General features: G+C 42.5%; 1 protein-coding gene across 4 annotated transcripts in view; it reads left to right on the top strand.

The window, feature by feature from the left end:
- Positions 1 to 23,528, top strand: part of MYOF (myoferlin) — a 154,924-nt gene that overhangs the window by 103,932 nt on the left and 27,464 nt on the right. For 3 of the 4 annotated variants that reach the window (XM_029245183.1, XM_029245186.1, XM_029245187.1), the window contains exons 28-42: positions 979 to 1,084; positions 2,616 to 2,761; positions 4,689 to 4,862; positions 5,952 to 6,060; positions 7,143 to 7,220; positions 9,517 to 9,698; positions 9,792 to 9,950; positions 10,076 to 10,174; positions 11,109 to 11,270; positions 13,427 to 13,592; positions 16,783 to 16,859; positions 18,778 to 18,834; positions 20,235 to 20,246; positions 21,695 to 21,793; positions 23,212 to 23,337. In XM_029245183.1, the coding sequence (XP_029101016.1) occupies positions 979 to 1,084; positions 2,616 to 2,761; positions 4,689 to 4,862; positions 5,952 to 6,060; positions 7,143 to 7,220; positions 9,517 to 9,698; positions 9,792 to 9,950; positions 10,076 to 10,174; positions 11,109 to 11,270; positions 13,427 to 13,592; positions 16,783 to 16,859; positions 18,778 to 18,834; positions 20,235 to 20,246; positions 21,695 to 21,793; positions 23,212 to 23,337 (1,752 nt within the window). The remainder of the gene's footprint in view (positions 1 to 978; positions 1,085 to 2,615; positions 2,762 to 4,688; positions 4,863 to 5,951; positions 6,061 to 7,142; positions 7,221 to 9,516; positions 9,699 to 9,791; positions 9,951 to 10,075; positions 10,175 to 11,108; positions 11,271 to 13,426; positions 13,593 to 16,782; positions 16,860 to 18,777; positions 18,835 to 20,234; positions 20,247 to 21,694; positions 21,794 to 23,211; positions 23,338 to 23,528) is intronic. The other variant, XM_029245184.1, reaches the window with a different exon arrangement.

Below are 23,528 nucleotides of genomic sequence, written 5' to 3'. Positions count from 1 at the left end.
ATCTTTTGATATCAATACATATAGATCTATGAGCCATTTAAAAAATTCCTACAGAGTGTTTTATTATATGTACCCCTCTATAATTTATTTAACTAATCCTCTCCTTTTGGATATTTAGGGGTTTTCCCCCCAGTCTTTGTTTTTTATAAACAATGTGACAATGAACATCCTTATACATACATTCTTATTCACTTATGAAAGTTTGTCCGTAGGAGAGGCATCTGTTGGCTTGGTCAAGGTTTCAATGCATATAAAATTTTGACAAATATTGGCAAACTACTTCCAAAGAGGTTGTACAAATTTATGTTTCTGGAAATAGCATAGGGGGCTGTTTTTCTAGACACTCACCCTCCCACTTTAACATCTTTGTCAGTACATGAATAGATGGTATCCTGTTGTTATTTCAGTTTTCACACTCTTAAAGTGAAGCTGACTATTTTTCTGTGTTTACGGACCTCGTTTATTTCCTTTACTATGAACTTTTTTCATAACTCTATCAGTTTTAATGCAGAACTTAAGTCAATATTTCAAGTAAACTTTGCTCAGTCTTACATGATTAGCATCTACAACCTCCTGTAGCATTACCCCATTCTTGAAGACATGTGTTTTTCATGCTTTATCCATCTCTGATGGGTTCTCTGCAGTATAACCCCTCATAAAGAGTTGCGTCATTTCATAATATTAAGTTGAACCATATGAAATAGCTTATATTTGATCATTTTTGACCTACAAAAACAATTTCCCGTGGTTTAACATAACATATTCCCTAATAGTGGAAGCAGAAAGTATTCTTTAAAACTCTAGTTATTGTTTAGCAATTGTGTATAAATAAAGATTACGGCTTTTTCTGAGAAAGATTGATGTGTATGATGGTATTGAAATGAGTGAGTCTGTAGTTAAGTGTGAGGAATTCTATCTCACCTTTGCATCTTATTTAACACACTATGGCTTCTTTCTCTTCTTTTTTTTTTTTTTAAGAACGGTGATAAAGCAGCATCACCCAGCGAGCTCACTTGCCCTCCAGGTTGGGAATGGGAAGATGATGCATGGGTCTATGACATTAATCGTGCAGTGGATGAGAGAGGTAACATTTCAGACCTATTACCTGACCAGGGGCTCTCCAGCAATGCCTTGGTTAAAGTCAAGTTTCCTTGGGAGGGAGGAGTCTCACGCCCCTTCGCCTAAGATGACCAGGTCACGTGGTGTTTCCTGTGACTATTCAGACGCAAAATCTGAAGGATAAGCAAGTACTTGGACAAGTGCAGGGTGGGGGGCTGTCAAGAATGAAAGATACAAGGTAACGGGATGCCGGGTGGCTGGACTTTGAGATGCCAGGGATCCAATGAGAATTTGGGAGGGGACTGGAGTTTGGAGCTTCTCTAGTCTAACCATGACATACCCTCCCTGGGAACATCACACTCAGGGGCCCCCTAGCTCAGAAAGAAGAACTGCAAAATGCCTTAAAAGTCACCCTGCTCAGCAGTAATGCAGATTATTGACATAGCTTCTGGTAATGGTATTTATCCTTTTCTTTTTAAACTTTATTTATTTGTTTTGGCTGCGTTGGGTCTTCATTGCTGTGCGTGGGCTTTCTCTAGTTGCTGTGAGCGGGGGCTCCTCTTTGTTGCGGTGCGCGGGCTTCTCATTGCCGTGGCTTCTCTTGTTGTGGAGCACGGGCTCCAGGCTCACGAGCTTCAGTAGTTGTGGCATGCGGGCTCAGTAGTTGTGGCTCGCAGGCTCTAGAGCGCAGGCTCAGTCAGTAGTTGTGGCGCACGGACTTAGTTGCTCTGCGGCATGTGGGATCTTCCCAGACCGGGGCTCGAACCCATGTCCCCTGCATTGGCAGGCAGATTCTTAACCACTGCGCCACCAGGGAAGTCCGATATTTATCCTTTTCTACAAATAGTAATCTAAAGTTAAACGAACTAGAACATTTAGAATTATCAAGAGAGAAAATTTGACTTTTAAATTTTTTACAAGAGGGAATAGTACACACGAAAGAACTAGCATTGATAAGGAAGGTTTCAAATAGATTATAAGTTTCTTGATGATCTTGATGCACACACCAGGCCTTTTAATAATAGTTAATGTTTTTTGAGTGCAAACTATATGCTAATCATGGTCCTAGTGCTTTGCATGCATTATTTTGATTAATTCTTTTGAAAAAGGTATATTTTACCTTTCTGCTGGGGAAATTGGACCATCAGCAGGTTTACTAACTTGCAAGAAACTTTAAAAGTAAACAGCCCCCATATGGTGATGCAGGGATTTGAAGCCAGGCTGTTGACTACACAGGCCACGCCCTTCATCACTGTCCCCAAATGCCTCTTGCATTGTGCTTTACTCTTAGATGCACTCAATTACCATGAATGACTGGAAGTAGAAACATGGAGGAGAACCCCAGGGCCACAAAGGAAGCTTCTTGAAGAGGGATCCAGGGAAATAGGGCTGTATTCAGTTTGGCTGATGGCAGCAAAGTGATAGGAGCAGTGGCGTTCAGTCATGACAGTAGAGAATGTTGGGGGGCAGACAGTGACCAAATGATTCCTGGAACTTTATTTGGCAGTCTGGCAAGTGCATCTCTTTTGGATAACCATTCACAAACTCTGTTCCAGGCTGGGAGTATGGAATTATCATTCCTCCTGATAATAAGCCCAAATCCTGGGTTGCAGCAGAAAAAATGTATCATACTCATAGACGCCGAAGGCTGGTCCGAAAACGCAAGAAAGATTTAACACAAACCACTTCAAGTACTGCAAAGGTAAGAGGAGCAATGGGAGGGAGCTGGGGGCTCCGCCTTCCAGACCACGCAGAACCACGGTTAACTCGGCGACTTCTACAGGAACCATTTACCAGTCAAGGGCCTCATGCCCTGCTCAAGGGTTATAAAAGTGTATCCCCGCCCCAAACCTGCTGATTTAGGAACTCTGGGGGTGGAGCCCAGCGTTCCGTGTTTCAGTAAGTCTTCCAGGTGATTCTGAAGCAGGCTGAATAATGAGAACCACTCGAGAGGCAGTAGTAGGAACAAATTATTTTGGTAGCATAATGTAGTAGTGGCAATAGCTCAGGACTTGGAACAAGACACCTGAGGATTCAAATCCTGGCTTCATTTCCTTTCTCATCTGCAAAATGGATATAATATGCATCTAATTAGGGTATTATAGGCTTAAATGGAATAATAATAAATTGAGTGGAAAAATAATACTCATAACAATCATAAGTGGTATGTTCTGTGTGCTTTTTGTGATGGTAGGTCCTGAATATACGTCACCTCCAATCCACAAAATCTGCATTTTTATCCTCATCTTACAGATAATGTTCACAGAGGTTAAATGGATTTGCTTTAGGCCATGTGTCTAGTAAGTGATAAGAGTGTTTGAACCCAGGCTAAGGTCATTCCAAATACGACCTCTTTCTATTCCAAAATGTGCCTGACTCATAGTAGATGTCATGAAGTGTCTTTTTATTAGATAGTGAGCTTTTTGGTACTTCTAAGGTTCCAAAGCTCAGGACCTTGTTCCTAATAAATAATGGAGTAGAATGAATGAGCTAATGAATGAGTATTTGTTTTGTAATCATCCTTATCCTGATAGGGTGAGAAGTTTCTAGAGGCACTTGACTCCCTCCTTCCACATGAGAGCACCGAGGTGAAGTGGAAAGAACACTGAGCCACCAGTCAGAAGACCAGAAACATGGCCCAGTTCTATTCTACCAAAGAGTATTGTTGAGACTTAGATCATGCTCCCTAACCTGCCTCACTCCTGGCTGCGTAAAATATGTTGGTGTCACTAGTAATACTGCCAGAAGGTCAATTATAAGATTGTCCTTGACCTGGGTTTTCTGTTTATTTAAAGTTGAAAAAAATAACCCCTACGTGGAACTCTTATTTCTGAGATCATAAATATTATTCAGTATTATTTTACATCTACTAAATCTAGTCATACTTTTAAGATATTTACATAAAATTTCCACCACTGAAATGTCAGCTACAGGAGGGCAAGGACCCTGTCTTTTACTTCACTGCTTCCTCAGCTCTTAACCCAATACCACACTTAGAGTTACTGAATGAATTGAAAAAAAACACTGAAAACGGAGATAATTATATATAGGTTTTACGATTAAAAGTGCTATCGTCATTAGATAGTAGTTATTACAGAAGTAATATACCCTGATTTACTTATTAGCTATAGAAGCTATTACCTTAGACAAGACACTTAGACCCTAGGGAGGGTGGTATCGTTTTTTTCCCTCTCTATATAAAATGGACATAATAATATTTTCCAAACTATATCATAATGGCAGTGTTCTTATGAGCTAATGAAGTGAGGAAATAGAAAGCAATTTGGAAAAGAATCCATTTGCTTTACCCATTCCCTCATGCCGCTCCCAACCCCTGCTACCAAGTCTGAATAAGGTGCCCCTTCTGATGGTACAGCCACCACTCATTTCATTTCATCTCATTTCACTTTACTTGCCTGCTTATCTCTCTCTATCCCCCCATTCCATCAGCTCTGCAACGGCAGAGAGCCTGTCTATTTTGTTCTTTGTTGTATCCCTGGCTCCTAGCCCAGCACTTTGGCACGGAGTAGATTTTCAATACGTATTTGTTGATCACATAATCTGCTTTATCAATATAAGGAATATTGTTATTATGATTATTATCATTAAATGTTTTACTTCTATTTTAGGCCATGGAAGAACTTAAAGACCAGGAGGGCTGGGAATACGCTTCTTTAATTGGCTGGAAATTTCACTGGAAACAGCGTAGTTCAGATACCTTTCGCCGCAGATGCTGGAGGAGAAAAATGGCTCCTTCGGAGACGCATGGCGCAGCTGCCATCTTTAAACTTGAAGGTGCCCTTGTAAGTAATAAATAGCCAAAATTCAAATCATATTCGCAGAGGGAAAATACATGAGTGTTGGATATAATACCATCGATTCCAGTACTTTAAGACTGCACATAATTTGGGAGAAAGCTGCACATCCTAGGTGCTCAATAATTTTTGTAGAATGAATAGACCATTTACATATAAAAGGTTCTAAGAAGCATGTTTAATATTGTTTCATCTAGCCTTTCCCGAGTATATCTGTTCCAAAACCTTTGCTTCAGGTGACATCTGTTAACATCCCTTTGGATCATACTTTGGAAACTACAACTGTTCAACAAACAAAGAAAGTTAAATATGCAGATGTGAGGGGAAGGAAAACAGAAGGATGCTTACAAAATTGGAGAACAATTCATATGGAAGCATAATAAAAAGGCAGAGAAGAAAAAAGCACAAAGGTGGAAGGAATGAATAAGAAAGTGGTCATGGTTGATTTAAAACAATGTGGTAGTCAGGGACCATTTTTAGAAATTTGTGTTTGGACACAACCTACTTTTATATTTCTACACAGTGACCCTTCTCTGTTCTTCTTCCACTGCTCTTTTTTTCCTCCTCCCTTCCTCTTAATCCACTTATGTATCCTTTATGCTCCTCCTTTTTTTTTTTTTTTTTTTTTTTCTTTCACGGGCAGGGTTTGGTAAACCTGGCCTTGGTGGGTAGAAAGGCTGGCTTCGACTTCTTGCTCTGTCGCTGTCCTGGGCTTTATTCATCGTTTAAAAATGGAGTGATTGGGGCTTCCCTGGTGATGCAGTGGTTGAGAGTCCGCCTGCCGTTGCAGGGGACACGGGTTCGTGCCCTGGTCCGGGAAGATCCCACATACTGCGGAGCGGCTGGGCCCGTGAGCCATGGCCGCTGAGCCTGCGCATCCGGAGCCTGTGCTCCGCAACGGGAGAGGCCACAACAGTGAGAGGCCCACGTACCGCAAAAAAAAAAAAAAAAAAAAAAAAATGGAGTGATTGGATGAAGAAAATCTCTTTTAAAAGTGACCATTCCATTTGTTTGTAATTCTTACCTCTTTGTTTGTTTTTAGGCATTGTTAATTGGTTTTCCTGACTCTTATTTTAGGGTGCAGATACTACCGAGGATGGAGATGAAAAGAGTGTAGAAAAACAGAAACACAGCGCCACTGCTGTGTTTGGAGCAAACACTCCCATTGTTTCCTGTAATTTTGACAGTAAGTTTTAAACATGTATTTGTGTTTTTCACTTCTATGATGTTCATCTCAAGGAAACTCTTTGAATTCACCAAATATGACCGATAAAAATCCCTTTATGCAAATGTGACTTTCATTTTCATCACTTGATGGAGACGATTTTTTAAAATACAGTTTTCAAAATTATATTTGGGGTAGAGGGTGGTCAAATCATTGATTTCAACATAATCTGTCTGACATGTACTCATGCTACCTATTAAGCTCCAGCAAAAGATTATTCTAATTGGAAAAAATGTTCAAAAAGTTAAGGTTGGTTTCAATGATAACCTTCAGGAATTTTGGAAGCAGACCTACTCTGTAATAATAATAGCAAATACTCATATAAGTCTTAGCATGTGCCAGGCACTCTACATATATTAACTCATTTAATTCTTACAGCTACCCTAGAAGGTAAGTACTATTACTGGCCCTAGTTTTACAGGAGGAAACCAAGTGCAGAAAGATTAAATAACTTGACCAAGATCTTATAGCCTGTAAGCACTACAGACAAGATTTGAACTCAAGTAGTCTGGTTCCCAGAATCTGTGTAATGAATCAAAATGCTCCCCTGCCTCTCAAGTTATGTGTGTTTGCAGGGGCAGGGAGGGGTGGCAGCGTAGTGGGGAGGGTCGTATATGCATTCATACAATAACGATAAGGAGTATAAAGTCTTTGAAATATCAGAGAAACGTTTAGCAGATAACTGTTTCCTAGATCTGGTGTTGAAATGGTCTGGAAAGCCCTATTTCTGTAACTCCTAGAGACCAAGTGTCATTTTAAAGGTCGGCGATGACAAGCAGTACCCTAAATCCAGGTAGTTTACACCAGGAGTATGTTCTCGTGACTGACACACTTGCATTGAGCTTCCTGTAGTACTTTTTAAATAAGTTTCATTTTGCAGGAGACAGAATTACTTTAGGAAGACATGTCATCACCACTGTATATGTGTTCTTTACCGTGGGGAAATAGATTTGGGTAACCCATTTATCTGAAACATATATTATCTCCAAATAGAAATACAGTGTTCTGTTTCTTGTAAGTAACCTCCATCCTGTTGTTTTTAGGAGTCTACATTTACCATCTGCGTTGCTATATCTATCAAGCCAGAAACCTCATGGCTCTAGACAAGGATAGCTTTTCAGGTAAAGGGAAAATGTCTCCATCTCACATGTTACTACACAGCAGGCTAGCTTGATTCTACTTTTCATCAAGTGGATGCTTTGAGTTATTTCTCACAACAACAAAAAGCCTTTCTGTATTGAGAGTAGTTTGATATGCATCAAGTCAGTTGCTCAGTCATTAGATACTCGCTGAGTACGCCGAGCATGGTTGCTGAGTGCTGGAGAAGATTCATGGTCTTTTAATACTACTAATCATTAATCGATTAAGTGATTAAAAAAACAGCTTAAGAAAAGCAGTTTCTGCTTTCTGTTTATAGCTGTGTTTTTACCCCTGGGCTCTTGGGTTAATTGGTAAGTCCTCACCTTTATATATATATATATATATATATATATATATATTTTTTAGATGTTGCGGGTAGGAGTTTATTAATTAATTTATTTATTTTTGCTATGTTGCGTCTTCGTTTCTGTGCGAGGGCTTTCTCTAGTTGTGGCAAGCGGGGGCCACTCTTCATCGCGATGCATGGGCCTCTCACTATGGCGACCTCTCTTGTTGCGGAGCACAGGCTCCAGACGCGCAGGCTCAGTAGTTGTGGCACACGGGCCCAGTTGCTCCGCGGCATGTGGGATCCTCCCAGACCAGGGCTCAAACCCGTGTCCCCAGCATTAGCAGGCAGATTCTCAACCACTGCGCCACCAGGGAAGCCCAATATATATATATATATATTTTTTGTAGCTCTCTTAAGTTGACAAAAAGATCACCAGATCACCCATTCCCCTACTTTGGAGTCCATCTTGACCTCCTCTGCTGCCTGCTCCCCAATTCCCAGCACCATCAAACCATGAGGCTTCACCACCCCTCACACTGACACCCCAGCTGCTTTTGTTGCCTTTGGACTGGTTCTAAGAGGAAGGTTCTGGGCGCCTGTTGCTGGGGGATTTGTGCTGTTGCTAGTGGGACCATGAATAGTTCCTGGGCTCCCTGGGCTATAGGGGGAGCATTCTACTTCAGGACCTGAAGGCCATCAGAGCTACCCTGGGGCTTCTATGGAAACAGCTCTAAGAGCAGTTACCTGACACTCCAGCATGCTTACATCAATTGTGAGGTATGTTCCGAGCACTAATATTAACCAACATATGTGAATGGTTTCCTTTTCTCACAAATTAAAGCAGATTCAAGGTTATCTCTGTAATACACATCTCCATAATGGTCTTTGAAGACATTTTTGAATATTCACCACCAGGGGGCACTCAATCATTGAAAGTCAAAGTTAATTTCTCATAAAACTCTAAGCACATTCCTTGCAGTTTGAGATAAAAGATACATCATCAGGACAAAAGCAAGGAATCCCATTCATAAGATGCTGCAATGCTAAAAGCCAAGCACCCTTTTAGCTTATGCAAAAGCTTCAAGTTAGACAGCAGGGTATTGCTCAGACAGGACAGCTCCCAAGCAATTGCAAAAAGGTTTGGTGAAATTATTTAGCATAGAGGAGAAATGGATTACTTCTTTTTTTTTCTTTCTTATCTTTTTTCAGCTTTATTGAGATATAGTTGACAATATAGTTGTAAAATATTTAAAGTGTACAACGTGGTGATTTGATACATGTACACATTGTGGAAGGATTTCCACAACATTCATCGTCTCTCATACTTACCTGTTTTGTGCGTGAGAACACTTAAGTTCTACTTTCTTAGCAAATTTCAATTATACAATACAGTGTTAGCTGCAGTCACCATGTTATACATTAGATCCTCAGACCTGATTCATCTTGTAGGTGAAATTTACACCCTTTCACTAACTTCTCTCCATTTCCCCTGCCCCCAGCCACCCTGAGGGCACCATTCTACTGCCTGTTTCTATGAGTTCGACTTTTTTTGTTTGTTTCACATATAAGTGATACCATGTAGTATTTGTGTTTCTCTGTCTGGCTTATTTCACTTAGCATAATGCCCTCTAGGTTCATCCGTGTTGTCACAAATGGCAAAATTTCCTTCTTTTTTAAAGCTGAATTATATTTCATAGTGTGTATCTATCTATATTTTCTTCTTTATTCATCTATAGGTTGGCTTTCATTTCTTCGGTGGTTTACTTTGCTGCACAGAACCTTTTTTAGTTTGATGTTGTCCCACTTGTTTATTTTTGCTTTTGCTGCCTTTGCTTTTGGTGTCAAATTCAAAAAACCATAGCCAAGCCAGTGTCAAGGAGCCTACCCCTATATTTTCTTCCAGGAGTTTTACCATTTCAGACTTCAGCTATGGCCATGGTTTTACCATGTCAGACTTCAGCCATGGTTATTCTTTTTTTCTGTTTTAGATCCATATGCTCATGTCTCCTTCCTTCATCGAAGTAAAACCACCGAGATCATCCACTCAACCCTGAATCCTACTTGGGACCAAACAATTATATTTGATGAAATTGAAATTTATGGGGAACCCCAAACAGTCCTACAGAACCCACCCAAGGTTGTCATTGAACTTTTTGACAATGACCAAGTGGTAGGTAATTGAGAATTTCTAAAATGGCTAGGGGAATGATGGAGATTTATAGGGATTTTTGTTGGGGAATTTAAGGATTGCTTGTTTCTCTAGGGCAAAGATGAGTTTTTAGGACGAAGCATGTGCTCTCCTCTGGTGAAACTAAACTCAGAAATGGACATCACACCCAAACTTCTCTGGTACCCAGTAATGAATGGAGACAAAACCTGTGGGGATGTCCTTGTAACTGCAGAGCTGATCCTGAGGCACAAGGTACTTACTGAGTTCTCACTCATCTATTTTTTTCAGAGTAGCCAATCAAAACACTTGTTAACAGCTCCAGGCACTATTTACTTGAACTAAAGGGAGGCATTGACATTTCCATGTTTGTTTCACAGGATGGCTCCAACCTTCCCATTCTTCCCTCGCAAAGGGCACCAAGTCTGTACATGGTCCCCCAGGGCATCAGGCCTGTGGTTCAGCTCACTGCTGTTGAGGTATGCTGCTCACTTTGTTTTACTGATCAACTCAAATGGATGTGGCTATAGAAATGGAATCTTTCGTCTAGGAATGGAATCTTGCTGCATCTTCTCTTGCTGTCTCCAATTTCCTATAGAATTTGTCTAAAAAATTGAAATATTTGTGGAAATAGAATGCTTGTCAAAGCAATAAAAACAAGTCAATCCCAACATTTCTGAGGGAATCTAGAATTCCCATTTACTGGGAGCCAGTGGATTTCTAAGTTTCCTTTGTCAACTGGAGAACTGGGAGAGAGGAGACGGACTCAGAGCAGTGTGTCTTTATGTGCAGAGAAAAGGGGACCTCAGAGGGAGGTATAGGGAGGGAAGGGAGGAATGAGAAATGCTGACATGTCAGACCAGATATATAGACGGAAGGAGCCTGATGGACAGCGTCCTGCCTACTATTGAGGGCTCTCCCTCTGTCCAGTCAAGCACCTGTTACCTGGAGATTTCCGTTCTTGGGGTCTTGCTAAGACTGAGGCAGATGACTTTAAACAACAGCTCTTATTTTTTACTTAGTGCCTGCATGTCAGTCACTGTGTTGAGAAGTTTACACTTGATCCTCAGAATAACCCATGATAGGTAATGCTCTCAGCCCCGTCTGCAGATGAGACAGAGAGGTTACTAACTGGCCAGAGTTCTCAGAGCTGTGATATGGCGCAGCCAGGATTGGATCCCTGCACTCTTATCCCTCTGCTTTTCAGCAGCTCAGGTAGGAGAGGTAAACGGGCAAAACCGCTTTCTCTGTATGACCTCCAGGTTTTCTAGAGTGACATTCTCAGAGATTTGAGGCAAATCTGTACAAGTCAATCTTAAAGAATTTACCAGTTATTAAGACAGGATTTTTCCTTTTGAATATTATTTTTAATATGTTGGGTTTCCTTCCCTTCTCTTTACATTGTTTTCTTAGATTCTAGCTTGGGGCTTAAGAAATATGAAAAACTACCAGATGGCTTCTGTCACCTCCCCCAGTCTCATTGTGGAGTGCGGAGGGGAAAGGGTAGAATCAGTGGTGATCAAAAACCTGAAGAAGACGCCCAACTTCCCAAGTTCTGTTCTCTTCATGAAAGTGGTACTGTATCGAGACTCCGTAATAGTTCATGTCTGTTGAATAGCTGATTTGTACTTGAAAATGAATATATACAAATCACACACATATTTTATATATATATATTTCCAAAGTCTGTAGTTTATATATTTCCAGTCTGACAACAAATAGAAAAACCCTGCCTTGCAGACAGCATGTCAGTGACTTTTCCCCCTTAGATTCTCACACTGTAGTGATGGTTTCTTAAAGCTTCAAACAACCCCAGTGACACAGAAGTATCTACGAGCAATACTAATATATTTCTCCAGTAAACTGTCCATCTAGTCAGCTCTCTGTAACAGGCTCTTGGTCAATCCCCCAAGAGCGGAATATTAACCCCCAGGCCCTGCAGGTGTACATGGACCACAACCCTCTGGATAGCGACTGGCTGGCTGGGGAAGGGCAGCTGCGGGGTGATGGGGCCATGTCCTAAGAGCCCATGACTGTGCCCTGCCTCCACGTGTCCCTGGGTTGGTGCCACTTTGTTCCATCAAAGTTACCCTCTGGTTATTAGAAAGGCACCAGCCTCAGATCTGGTTCACAGGCCTCCATCCTAGACCCTATAATACATTGGAGCAAGAAGAGGTTACTCTGTCTTTCTGTTTTTTTTTTGTTTTGTTTTGTTTTTTGCGGTACGCGCCGTGGCCCCTCCCGTTGCGGAGCGCAGGCTCAGCGGCCATGGCTCACGGGCCTAGCCGCTCCGCGGCGTGTGGGATCTTCCCAGACCGGGGCACGAACTCACGTCCCCTGCATCGGCAGGCGGACTCTCAACCCCTGCGCCACCGAGGAAGCCCCGTCTTTCCGTTTTTAAAGCAGTTAAATCCATAACTTTTTAAAAAGAAAAAAAATCTTTATTTTTTACTCTACTATACAAAGCGTTAAGAAATAAAGGCATTTCTTCAGTTTAGTGGGATGGAAGGTCCAGAACCTTCCCATTTCTTTCCCCACCCCAGTCATTTTTCTGCCCTTGGGGTCGCCAGCACACCACTCTTGAACTGTAGGGTCTTGGAGCTTAACTTCTCCAATCACAGATGAGGCAGCTGAGGCCTGGAGAGGGGAGCCACCTTATGCAAGTTCTGTAGTGAGTGCCAGGCCCCGCGTGCTGTGCTGCAGTGACTCTGTCGAGTTTGCAGCAGTAGCTACACAGAGCTCCGTGCTGGCTGCATTCACACTCCCTGCATTAAGTCTTCAACCCTGCAGGGCAGGCATTTTCACCCCTCTTATGTGTGCTTTGGAGGAAACTGCGATGTTAAGTGATTTACACAAGGGGACACAGCTAGCAAGTGGGTGGCCAGAGTTTAGACTTAAGGTCCCTCCAACTTCAAAGCCAATACTTTTCCCCTCGCGATGCTACAGATGAGCGCCACCTGGAAGCTCCGAGCCAGAATCCCAGAGTGATCCCCTGGGCCACTCGACCCATCCTTCTTCTGTCCCCAGCCCCTTCCCCACCTCCCAAGCTCTAGCCTGGAATCTAGCCTCAGTCAGCAGAGGTGAGGAAAGCCACTCAGTTGATCCCAGCTTCTCTTCCTGTGTGAAGACGAAGGTGGAAATCATCTGAACCACGCACCAGGCAGACCCGAGACCAGCCCGTGATTCCCCAATCAGACAATGTCACCAAGGTTACCAAATTCCATATAGAGGAACCAGGAGGCATGGAGGAAAAATGAGCATCCCATTTTGGCATTGAACTTCCAGGGCTGAAAGACTCTCAAGCCACAGTTATCTCCCGTGAAGGTTCAGTTTTATCTCGATCTAAATTTTAACTAATTCTAGCTAAATGCTGACTTCACATCCTGTTACAGAGCAGAGCCAGGTGCTAAGGTACAGTGCCAAGCACTTCACATATATTAATCCAGCACCCCTACTCTTATTAAGGAGATCACTGGGACAGAGAAGAGTTCCCTAAGATCCTGCAGCTGTCGGTGGCAGAGCCAGGGTTTGATCCTGGCTCGGAGCTCAGGCCCTTCAGCTTCAGGCTGCTTGCTTGGCATGTACATTACTGAACTGCTCGCTGTGGGTCCCAGGGGCTACACCAAATGGGCAGAAAGAGCCTGGGTTGGTCCCTTTGGGGGAGTTAATTGGCAAAGCTGCCCTTGTCAGGTCTTAAACAGAAAAGTGACACCTACCTCTATGACCCCCAGTTCTTGCCCAAGGAGGAACTGTACATGCCTCCGCTGGTGATCAAGGTCATCGACCACCGGCAGTTTGGGCGCAAGCCCGTTGTGGGCCAGTGCACCATTGACCGCCTGGACCGCTTTCGCTGCGACCCTTACGCGGGAAAGGAGGACATCGTGCCACAGCTAAAAGGTAAATGCAAGTCTCTAAATAGCACCTTGGGACTTTTCATGCTGAGTTGATTTAATCTTTGCAAACTCTCAAGGTAACTACTCATTGTCCAGATTTTACAGATGAGGAAACAGCTTGATTTACAGCACGCTGTGTAACTTTCCCAAGGTAATATAGTTAGTAAGTGGCAGAGCTACCCTTGAATCCTGGCCTTGTTTGAGGGGACCCAATGCTCAAGCTATTACTTTCTGAATTGTCCTGCTCCTGGATGAACATGCTTTTTTGTATCATCCAGCAGAGAAGGCAAGACAATGGGTGATTGCAGTTTGCTGTGATAAGTTTTTTTTTTTAATTAATTTATTTATTTTTGGCTGCGTTGGGTCTTCATTGCTGCACGCAGGCTTTCTGTAGTTGCAGCGAGCGGGGGCTACTCTTCCTTGCGGTGCGCGGGCTTCTCGTTGCAGTGGCTTCTCTTGTTGCAGAGCACAGGCTCTAAGCGTGTGCGGGCTTCAGTAGTTGTGGCACGCAGGCTCAGTAGTTGTGGCTTGCGGGCTCTAGAGTGCAGGCTCAGTAGTTGTGCACACGGGCTTAGTTGCTCTGCGGCATGTGGGATCTTCCCGGACCAGGGATCGAACTCGTGTCCCCTGCATTGCCAGGCTGATCCTTAACCACTGCGCCACCAGGGAAGTCCTGTGATAAATATTTTGATGGGGAAATACAGCGGCCCCTCCGTAAGCACTGAAGGAGTGGGGGATTTTTATTTTAAATTGCTTTCCATCTATTGTCCTGCCTCATTAATGCATCACAACATTGTTGTGATATAATTTGAAAAATATGATTTCATTGTTATCTATCGAAGAAAAAATGACACCTGCTTGAGTTTAAATTGTTGGCCTTGGGTCACATAATTAATAAGTGATAGAGCAGAGTATAATACTTACTTTTGGGTTCTATACTAAATAATAACTAATGAATAGCATTTTGCTCTTGTTTATTCAAGAATTACTTGTTTTTTAATTTACCATGTGGCAGAGACTGTTAGGGGCTGGGGACTGGGTCCCATCCGTGAACAAGATCCCAGAGCCCCTAGGCTCATAAGATTAAGCCCAGTGGAGAATTGACACCCATTCATCTGATCGTTGGTAGCCTCCAAACTGAAACAGATGTCTTCTATTTGAGAGCTGTTCTGCTAACCAGTTCTATTTAATCTTCCATACGGTTTGGTATTGATTTTACAGAGCCTCTGAAGCTCATCTGCTATGTGGGTCTGAGCATCCTGTATCCCTGATTCAGAGAAGAGAGAAAAAAATTCACAGTCACACTTGAGCAAAACCCTACATGTGTTTATCCATACATTTCCCATGGAAAGCATTTTTGTGCTGAGTTGATGGTGCCTAAAACAGCAACATTTTTATAACATCAAGGATTAATGTAACTGCAGGCATTCTTTTATCTGGGGTTACTTAATGGAGAGAAACTGTTTTCCTAGTGTTTTTCCTATTGCTTTCATGAGAGAAAGTTCTTTGACACAAATATGTGAAATCATGAGGAAGGTACAAATGCTGCAGATTTTCTCTGGCCCCAGAATCGCTTGCGTAGACCTACTTGTGTCTATGGGTCAGGGTTAGGCAGAGGTCTCCTGGTTCATGATTCTTTGTAGTTAGTGTGAAGTGAGGTCAAGGCTTCAGAAAGCCCCTGAAGAGGAAAATCCCTAAGGTGTATGGGGAGCGCAGTGTTCCCAAGGCCAGAATCTGTTATTTTAGATCAATCTGATAGTTTCTTAAAACCAAACTGAGGTAAGAGTTGAGGAATGTACTTGGTTGGCCTAATGTTGGAAGCACACAGAGTAACTTTCCTCCTGTCCCTGAGGCTTTGTTTACATGAGGATTGTAAAGTGGAGAAATGATAATATAGGAAGGAACTTGCATGCAGTTGTGTTCCGGCACGCCTTCCCACCTGGCTGTCCTGTTCCGTGTTGCTGCAGTTGTTGGGAGTTGGAGGGGAGCTATCTTGGAAGCCTAGAGACTTCTGATAGATCTGGGGGGTGCCACCTAGCAACAGCATAGCAACTGGCATATCATAGATGCTCAATAAATGTCAGTCTCCTCTGCTTCCCGGGTGTTCCCCTGATCATTTCTCTGACATTTACTAAGGGCCTACTTTGCTCTGGGCTCTGGTATGATGGTTAAAACACAAGCTTTGGGGTCAGACAGACCCAGATTACTCACTTTCACTTGTGATTGTTTAACTGGAAGCAAATGACTTGCTTTCTCTTAGCCTCAGTTTGTTTGTTTTTTAACCTCTATAATGGGTATAATGCCACATATGCACATATTCTACAGGATTTTTGAGGGGTTAAATGAGATCATGTATGTAAACAGGTTAGCCCACTGCCTGGCACATGGTAGGCGCCTAAAAAATGTGTTTTCCCTCCTTCATGTCCTATACATCAAATGCTGGGTTAAACACAAAGTTCTTTTGGCTTGGCAGAGTTTGTTCTGTCTGAGTTCTGCCCTCCTGTTGAATGTCTGGCTGCCTGATGCCTTCTTCCATAAAGGGTAGCTGTACCTCTCATCCCACCCGGCCCCAGGCTGAGGCTTCAGCACCCCCTTCAGCTGAACCGAACCTGGTGAGCCCAGGGGCTGCTCCTGAGCCCTTGCTCTAACCTCACCATCCAGAGCCACAAATATTCTGGGAATTATTTAAAGCCAAGATGTGTGCCTTTTCCCTCTGTGTACACTGTGAGAGCCAAGCTGAATGAGCCACTGCAACTTCAGCCCTGAAATGTGCAACTATTCACCCTGCTTTGCTTTTCTGTGTCTTACAACAGATTCCATGAAAAGGAAGCTCCTTTGGTGTAGCTCCCCCCAGCCCCCATTGCCCCGACCTCACTCCTACATCCTCTAAAGACATGTGTTGACACAATTCTTTTTTCAGCATTTCCTGTGTGCAGGATTGGGCTAATTGTCTGAGATAAAAGAAAAAAATGGGCCATAAAATCCCCTTAAAAATGTCTAAAACTGTATCATATTTTGGGAAAAGCAATGAATTGGGTTATTTTTCTGCATTCAGACGTGGTCTTCTCCATTTAGTAAGTCTCATCCAGGAGCAAACTCTACCTTCCACTGTGTGGCTGTTGAACTTGAACTTGGAGTAGAATGTTCACCACTATATTTTTGTAAGCATCTTAGATTATGAAATTGTCTTGCAGCCTCCTTTTTGTCTACCCCACCCTGCCGGGACGTCGTTATTGAAATAGAAGACACCAAACCATTACTGGCATCAAAGGTAGGCTTCAGAACTGATCATTGGATGATGTCAGTTTTATCTTCCAGGCATCTAAGCATTAGGTGAATTCAGTCAAACAACCATTCAGTGCAACTAAAATAAAATAACAAACCAGCTTATCACGGTAAAAAACCTGAATCTTACACTGTGTGGACTCATGTCCTCTACGGTGACATTGTGTGGACTCATGACCTCTACCCTCAGTCACCCAGGATACTTAAAATATACTCAGACCCGTGCTCCACTCTCCATGAGGGAGAGGGATCTAGACAACAGTAAATTTAAAAATCTCCCCAAGTGATTCTAATGTGCAGGCAGGTCTGAGGACCTTTAGTGTGGACAGTCTGAATGATATCATTTGCAAGAAAGAGAAATTTCAGGAGCAAATACACAGCACCACAACGTTCAGAAGAGGGATGCATGTAGCACACTAGTTTTTTCCGCTACATGAAACAGAAGTGTCATGAGTTTTTAATGACCCTATTTGTCAGTGTATGGGATATCCCCGACTTTTATATTCACTGTGGTTTTCCAAATCAAGAAATTGGTGGAAATGCTCATTCAGGACCCTATGTTAAAACCATTCCGGCCAGTTCGACAGGAAGGAGAGGGAAAAAAAAAGTTCCCAGCCCAGAAAAAAGAAAACATCAGCTATCTCCCCGTTTCTGTTGGCATTCACGATGGACTTTCACAGCATGTTTTAATGTGCAAACTGGCCGAAAAGTGCACATGATTGCACTTTAACGTGTTATGTCCACAAACAGTGCCTTTAAAGAAATCCACTTTCTTCCCACTGCATTAAACTCACTAACAATTGGACCGTCCTAAATGTGGGCTCTACAGCCAGCACTGCGTAGCAGCGTGTTTGATTCTATTCCCTGAGAATCCTCCACAGTCAGAAATGACAATAGCAAATATGCAAAACCACTGTGTTCACTTTATAAACAACCCCAAATATTCCCAATAAAACAGTAGTAGCCTAGGACGAAGCTAAGTATAATATACTTAAGATCTTTTACGTACATTTTCACAACAACTCTGGGAAAAGCCAGTTTAAGATCCTGCTCCGTAATCAGCCCCCAGCTTTCCTGCCTCCCATCGTTAATCAGCTCTTCTTTGGGCCTTCTGTATACTCAGTAGCCCCAGGTATGGAGGCTCAAGAAGAAGAAGAAAGCCCGTCTCTGCCCCGATCGCATTCATTTCTTAACAGTAGTTGACAGATGAGGCTACTGTAGCGACAAATTGTGAGAGTTGAGTTTACGTCATATTTTAAGTTGCAGCTTAGCAGGGCTGAGGAAGGTAGCACCAGTCATTCTCATGTACTATAAATAACTTTCACTCAGCTGCTCTCCTAACAGCTACTGGAGGTGCACTGTGTTGATAAGAAAGGCTATTTGGAATTGCCTCTCAAAACCTGATACCACCTATTCATTGGGGAATATAGCACTCATCTGTGCAAAGTCAAATGAGCAAAGTTGAGCTTTGGAAGAGCCAATGACAAGCTTGCTGATGTCCCAGATTACACATACATGTAATACATGTGCATGCATGTAATACACTTGCATGCATGTAATTTATATGCATGCAGGTGATATGCATGTGGTACATGTACATGCGATGTGTGTGTAATGAATACGTATTACCACTAACTCAAGTCAAGCCTTCTATTGGTAAATTGAGGGAATGGGTCAACACTGTGCTGTTGATGGGAGCTGTAGAATGTGGCTTCAGGTGACAGTTTCGGGCTCGCAGAAACTCACACCACTACCCTGTGGTGACCCTGGGAGCTCTTAACAGATGGGCTCAGCACCACCACAAGTAAAGCAGGAAATAAGCACTGGGGACAAATTGCTAAGTGCCAGCCAGATAACACAGACGTTCCTACGTGGCCATTTCAACAATTACCTTCCAATTCCAGTGCTTAAGCAGTATGTCAACAGCACTCAGCAAAATGGCTTCTCCAGCGACAGTGCATGTATGTATGATAAGAAAATGCATGATGCTGCCTGGGGCTGCGGGGACCTCGGTCTAAAGACTTGAACTCTCCTTTCAGATTCTTTCTAGATTTTGGAGTGAAAGACGATCTTTAAACAAATGTGATTATTTTAAGCTTCAGGGGAGAATCTTCTGTGCCATTTGGATATAATGAAGCAAGTTACTCTAGCTGCTTCAGCTACTTTGCCACGTGAACTAATGAGCAAGCGGACATGAATAAATTCTCCCATATTAATCCTAGATCTTAACATCAGCCATCTGTTCTGAATAACGCTTTTTAAATCATGAACTATTCATTTCTTTGAAATGATTTCCAATAGCTGAGAGTAGATGTGAATAAACAGACTCTAAAGCTATAAATTCAGGAACCATTCAGAATGTGAAAACACTTTTGGCATAAAGTCCCTCTCTCCAAAATCTCAATTCAGCTGTGATGATTTAACTTTTAATCTCGCTTTGACATGAATCTAATAGAAAGAATTGTTATATCTATCTGTCTCTCTGCCTCTCTTGGCATTTCTGTGTGCTGAACAAAAGTCGATGTGGAAAATGCCGAGGGGCACTTGCAGAAGAAGCCCCGTGGCCGCCCAGCACTCCCTGCAGGAAGTGCCTGTAGTGACGAGTCGCTGTCCCCTCACAGTGGAAATGAACTTGAAGTTAGGAGGTAGCAATTCTTCACACTGCCCCTAAGGGTGAGCTTGGCTTATGTTCCAGCAGGTACCAAGAGAAAAGTCAAGCCCCAGCATCCTAGCTGTCCATTCTCTCATCTCCTGGTGGATTCTCCATGCAGAAACTCAAATGGGAGGATTTGGCCAATGAGAGACTTGACATCCATTTATGGATGGATATGTATTTGGTGCTTTATCGTCGGCATGGGGAAAAATCAAGAAAAGATACTTACATGATGGTGCTGCAGTCATGTTGGACATAAACATCTTGGGACAGGAGTTTTTGAAGGAATGAGGATTAGGCCAAGTTGGGGATATACTTTAGAAGCTAAATGGAATAAAAGGTTTGGGGCAGGAACATGAGTAACTATTCATCCCCACCTCCACCCCACCTTCTTTGTGATCACTGTGCTGGTGGACAGATTGTCTAACTCTATTAAAACATGGGACATGGGTGGCTACCTCCAAGCCTTTTATTTTAATACTGTTTGTAACTCTTTTGCACATTTCAGAGAAGAAGCCAATAAGGTGTGTTTAATTATGAGATCATCTTGAATAAATAATCCATCAAAACGTTGATAATATAAGGCATGGATGAACAGTAACATCTCCTTTTCTCTTTCTCATTGAACCTAATGCTCATGGGGTCTCCATCTCTGTGTGACCTGTACGTGGTTTGTCCTCTTCCTGCCCATATATATGTGATGGGCAGCTAACAGAAAAGGTAACTATTATACATTATATATTTTCTGCCTGTAGCTGATACCTAAATACATAAATAAATAAAATTTTAAATCCAGGGTTGGGTTACTGATCCATAAAGGGGAAATAACTATAGGTGTATGTATAAACATATATATACCATATACAAATAAGAAATAACTGTAGGTGTATGTATAAACGTATATATATATACAAATATACAAATAAGAAATAGCTTTCCTTGAGTGTTCCTTCTTCCTTCCCCCCAGATGGAAGAAGAGGCTATGTTGCTAGTGACACACTCTTTTGGGCAAGGTCACTCTTCCTAGGTAGATTAAGCCACGGGTGGGTCTGATGGGATCTATTCTTGTTATAAATCTGAGTGGAATTTATAGTAGCCTTCGATAAACTACAGCCTTCTACAGTTTGAGAATGTTGCACGAGGGATTCTAAATGCTGTCCCTTCTGCCCAATCAAAGAACCACCGGATTCTGAACTCTGGCTGCACGTTACCTGGGGAACTTTTGAAAGCATCCTGTATGCCAGGTCTCACCCCAGGCTGATTGAATTAGAATCTCCAAGAATAGGTTGGGAGCCACTGGTCTAAACAAACCATGATGCCTCCCTACTCTTGCTTCACATTTTATAATTTTCAAAGCTCCTTCTCCTAATGATGTTATTTGATGTCCAAAACAACTCTATGAGAGACTTCCCTGGTGGTCCACTGGTTAAGACTCTGTGCTCCCAGTGCAGGGGGCATGGGTTCAATCCTTGGTCGGGGATATTGGGGAGCTCAGATCATCCCGCATGCCACACAGCGTGGCCAAAGAACAAAACGAAACAATCCTATGAGATGGATGGGGACAGGTAGTGTTATTATCCCATTCAGTGGATGAAGAAAATGATGCTCAGAGATGTTAAACAACGTACTTGATGTGGTATGGCTTGTAACATAAGGGTATGGCTTCTAACGTAAAGGATGGAACTTGAATTAGAACCAGTTTTACCCACTCTTAGCTTAGTGAGCTCTGTTTTGCAACGCATTGCTGGCTAAAAGGGCTAAGGAAATGAAACAGTGGAAAACACATACTGGAGGATGAAATAGTAAACATATACTGAAGACTTTCTTTTAATTTATCTGCATATGTAAATATCAAGTCAGCAGGATAAAGGAGTAAAAACAGACAAATGAATGGATTGTATCCATAGAATGTAAGAAAATCATCTAGTGTAGCTGTGGCCATTAAAGTCAAACACATTTCACTGGCCAAGGATCATCATTTCACCTCCAGCTTCTGGATAGAAGAATCGTGAATACTTTGGTGCATGTAAACAAGAGTCATATAATCTCGCCTCTTTTAGGTTCAGAAGTACCTGTTTCTCTTGTCTATTACCTATGAGTTTTCTTGCAATGATTGGAAATCCAGGGCATCACTAAAGATTTTTCCATTTTCATGTGTCTTTCTTTAGGAGGAAGAAATTATTGACTGGTGGAGTAAATATTATGCTTCCACAGGGGAACATGAAAAATGTGGACAATATATTCAGAAAGGCTATCCCAAACTCCAGGTACCTGGGCCTATGCTACTGTGGGTGGGGGACCGACATGCGTTAAAACTGGCCACAGGCAGAGCTAAGTGAAAGACTGAAAGGTCCAATGGTGGGTGCTGAGGCTGAGGGGCCAGGAGCACCTCTGGCCTCCTGGGGAGCCCTCTTGTGATGGATTTTGCCTTTGCCAAGATTCCCGGGGCTTGAGGACAGCTGTTGATTTATGGTTATGTGACTGCCACTTTAGGGCTTGGGGACATCTGGCCGAGGGTTGGGAATGCGTTGGCACTGCACTACTTAGGCCAACAATTGTCCAGTTTGACCAAGGGAGACCTTCAAAGTCATGGTGCTCTTGCAAAAAAGCATGACATGTCAACATGCTTTATTCTGTCCTCTAAACGAGCATCAGTTTCACTAGCTGAGAAGTTGATTCTTTTATGTGCATGCAGTGTACAATCACAACTGTGTGTCCAGGAGGAAGACAAGCTATTGGACTAGGCCGGTCTGGCTATGGACGATCTTCCTGTTAATGGTTTGGGTTTTCCAGTTCTTTATTCATTTTTTCAGAATGTGGAAAAATCTACTTTCTTTCATGTGACTGTCATAACATCTCAGTGCAGCTTGGGAAACACCAGTGTGTAAAGAACCGCTTATTTAGAGAAATAAACTAGGCTGGCAGATCAGCCCCACAGTCCATCCTCCATCCCTCCCTCTTTCCTTCCTTTTTTCCTCCTTCTCCTCTTCTAGCTTTTTATCGAGGTATAATTTACATACAATAAAGTAATCCATTCAGTGAGTTGTGATAATTGTATATACGCCTACATAAACCACTACCAAAACAAGGCAAGGAACATTTCCATCACCCCAGAAAACTCCTCTGTACCCCTTTCCCTTCAATTTCTCACAACCTTCCAACCCTCTTAGAGACAACTGATCTGATTTCATCATCGTAGATCGGTTTTGCCTTTTTTTATACTTCAGATAAGTGGACTCATACACTACGTATTTGTGTGTGTGTGGCTTCTTTAGCCCAACACAGTAGTTTGGAGAGCCGTCATGTTGTCTTGTGCATCAGTAGTTTGCCCCTTTTAATTGCTGAGTCATATTCCATTGTATGGATATACCACAACTTGTTTATCCATTCTCCCGATGATGAAGCTGCTGTGGACATTCTAATACCATGTGGACATGTTTCCATGTCTCTTGGATGAAAACCTAGGAATAAAACTTCTGCATCATAGAGTAGCTGGATATTTAACTTCATAAGAAATTGCCAGACACTTTTCCAAAGTGGTCATATCATCCTGCACTCCAGCCAGCAGCGTGAGAGTTCTGGGGCTCCATCCACATCTCGTGCCCATTTGGTATCGTCAGTCTTTTTGATTTTAGATTCCACCTGTATTTTAATGAGAAATTAAGAATCTGTTGATGGTTTGCAGATATATGACTGTGAACTGGAGGATGTAATGGAATTCGAGGGCCTGACAGACTTCTCAGATACTTTCAAGCTGTATCGAGGCAAATCAGATGAGAATGATGATCCTTCTGTGGTAGGAGAGTTTAAGGTGAGTAAAATGTGTGTGTGTGTCCTGTTTAAAATCCATCTTTATTTTCTTTATAGACCTAGGATAAAGGACAACCAATCTCTGGGTCAGGGACATATCCTCTGACATCTGAAGGATGCTAGAAAATGCTAACAAGGAAGAGGACAGTGGGGTCGGGGGCAGAACACTCAGAGCCATCTCCCTCCCTCCCT

The sequence above is a fragment of the Monodon monoceros genome, unplaced genomic scaffold, assembly GCF_005190385.1.
Source record: "Monodon monoceros isolate NGI ecotype Baffin Bay Population unplaced genomic scaffold, NGI_Narwhal_1 Super_Scaffold_4, whole genome shotgun sequence".
NCBI lineage: Eukaryota > Metazoa > Chordata > Mammalia > Artiodactyla > Monodontidae > Monodon > Monodon monoceros.
The sequence above is the reverse complement of the archived record's forward strand: the minus strand, read 5'-3'. Positions and strand labels throughout refer to the sequence as shown.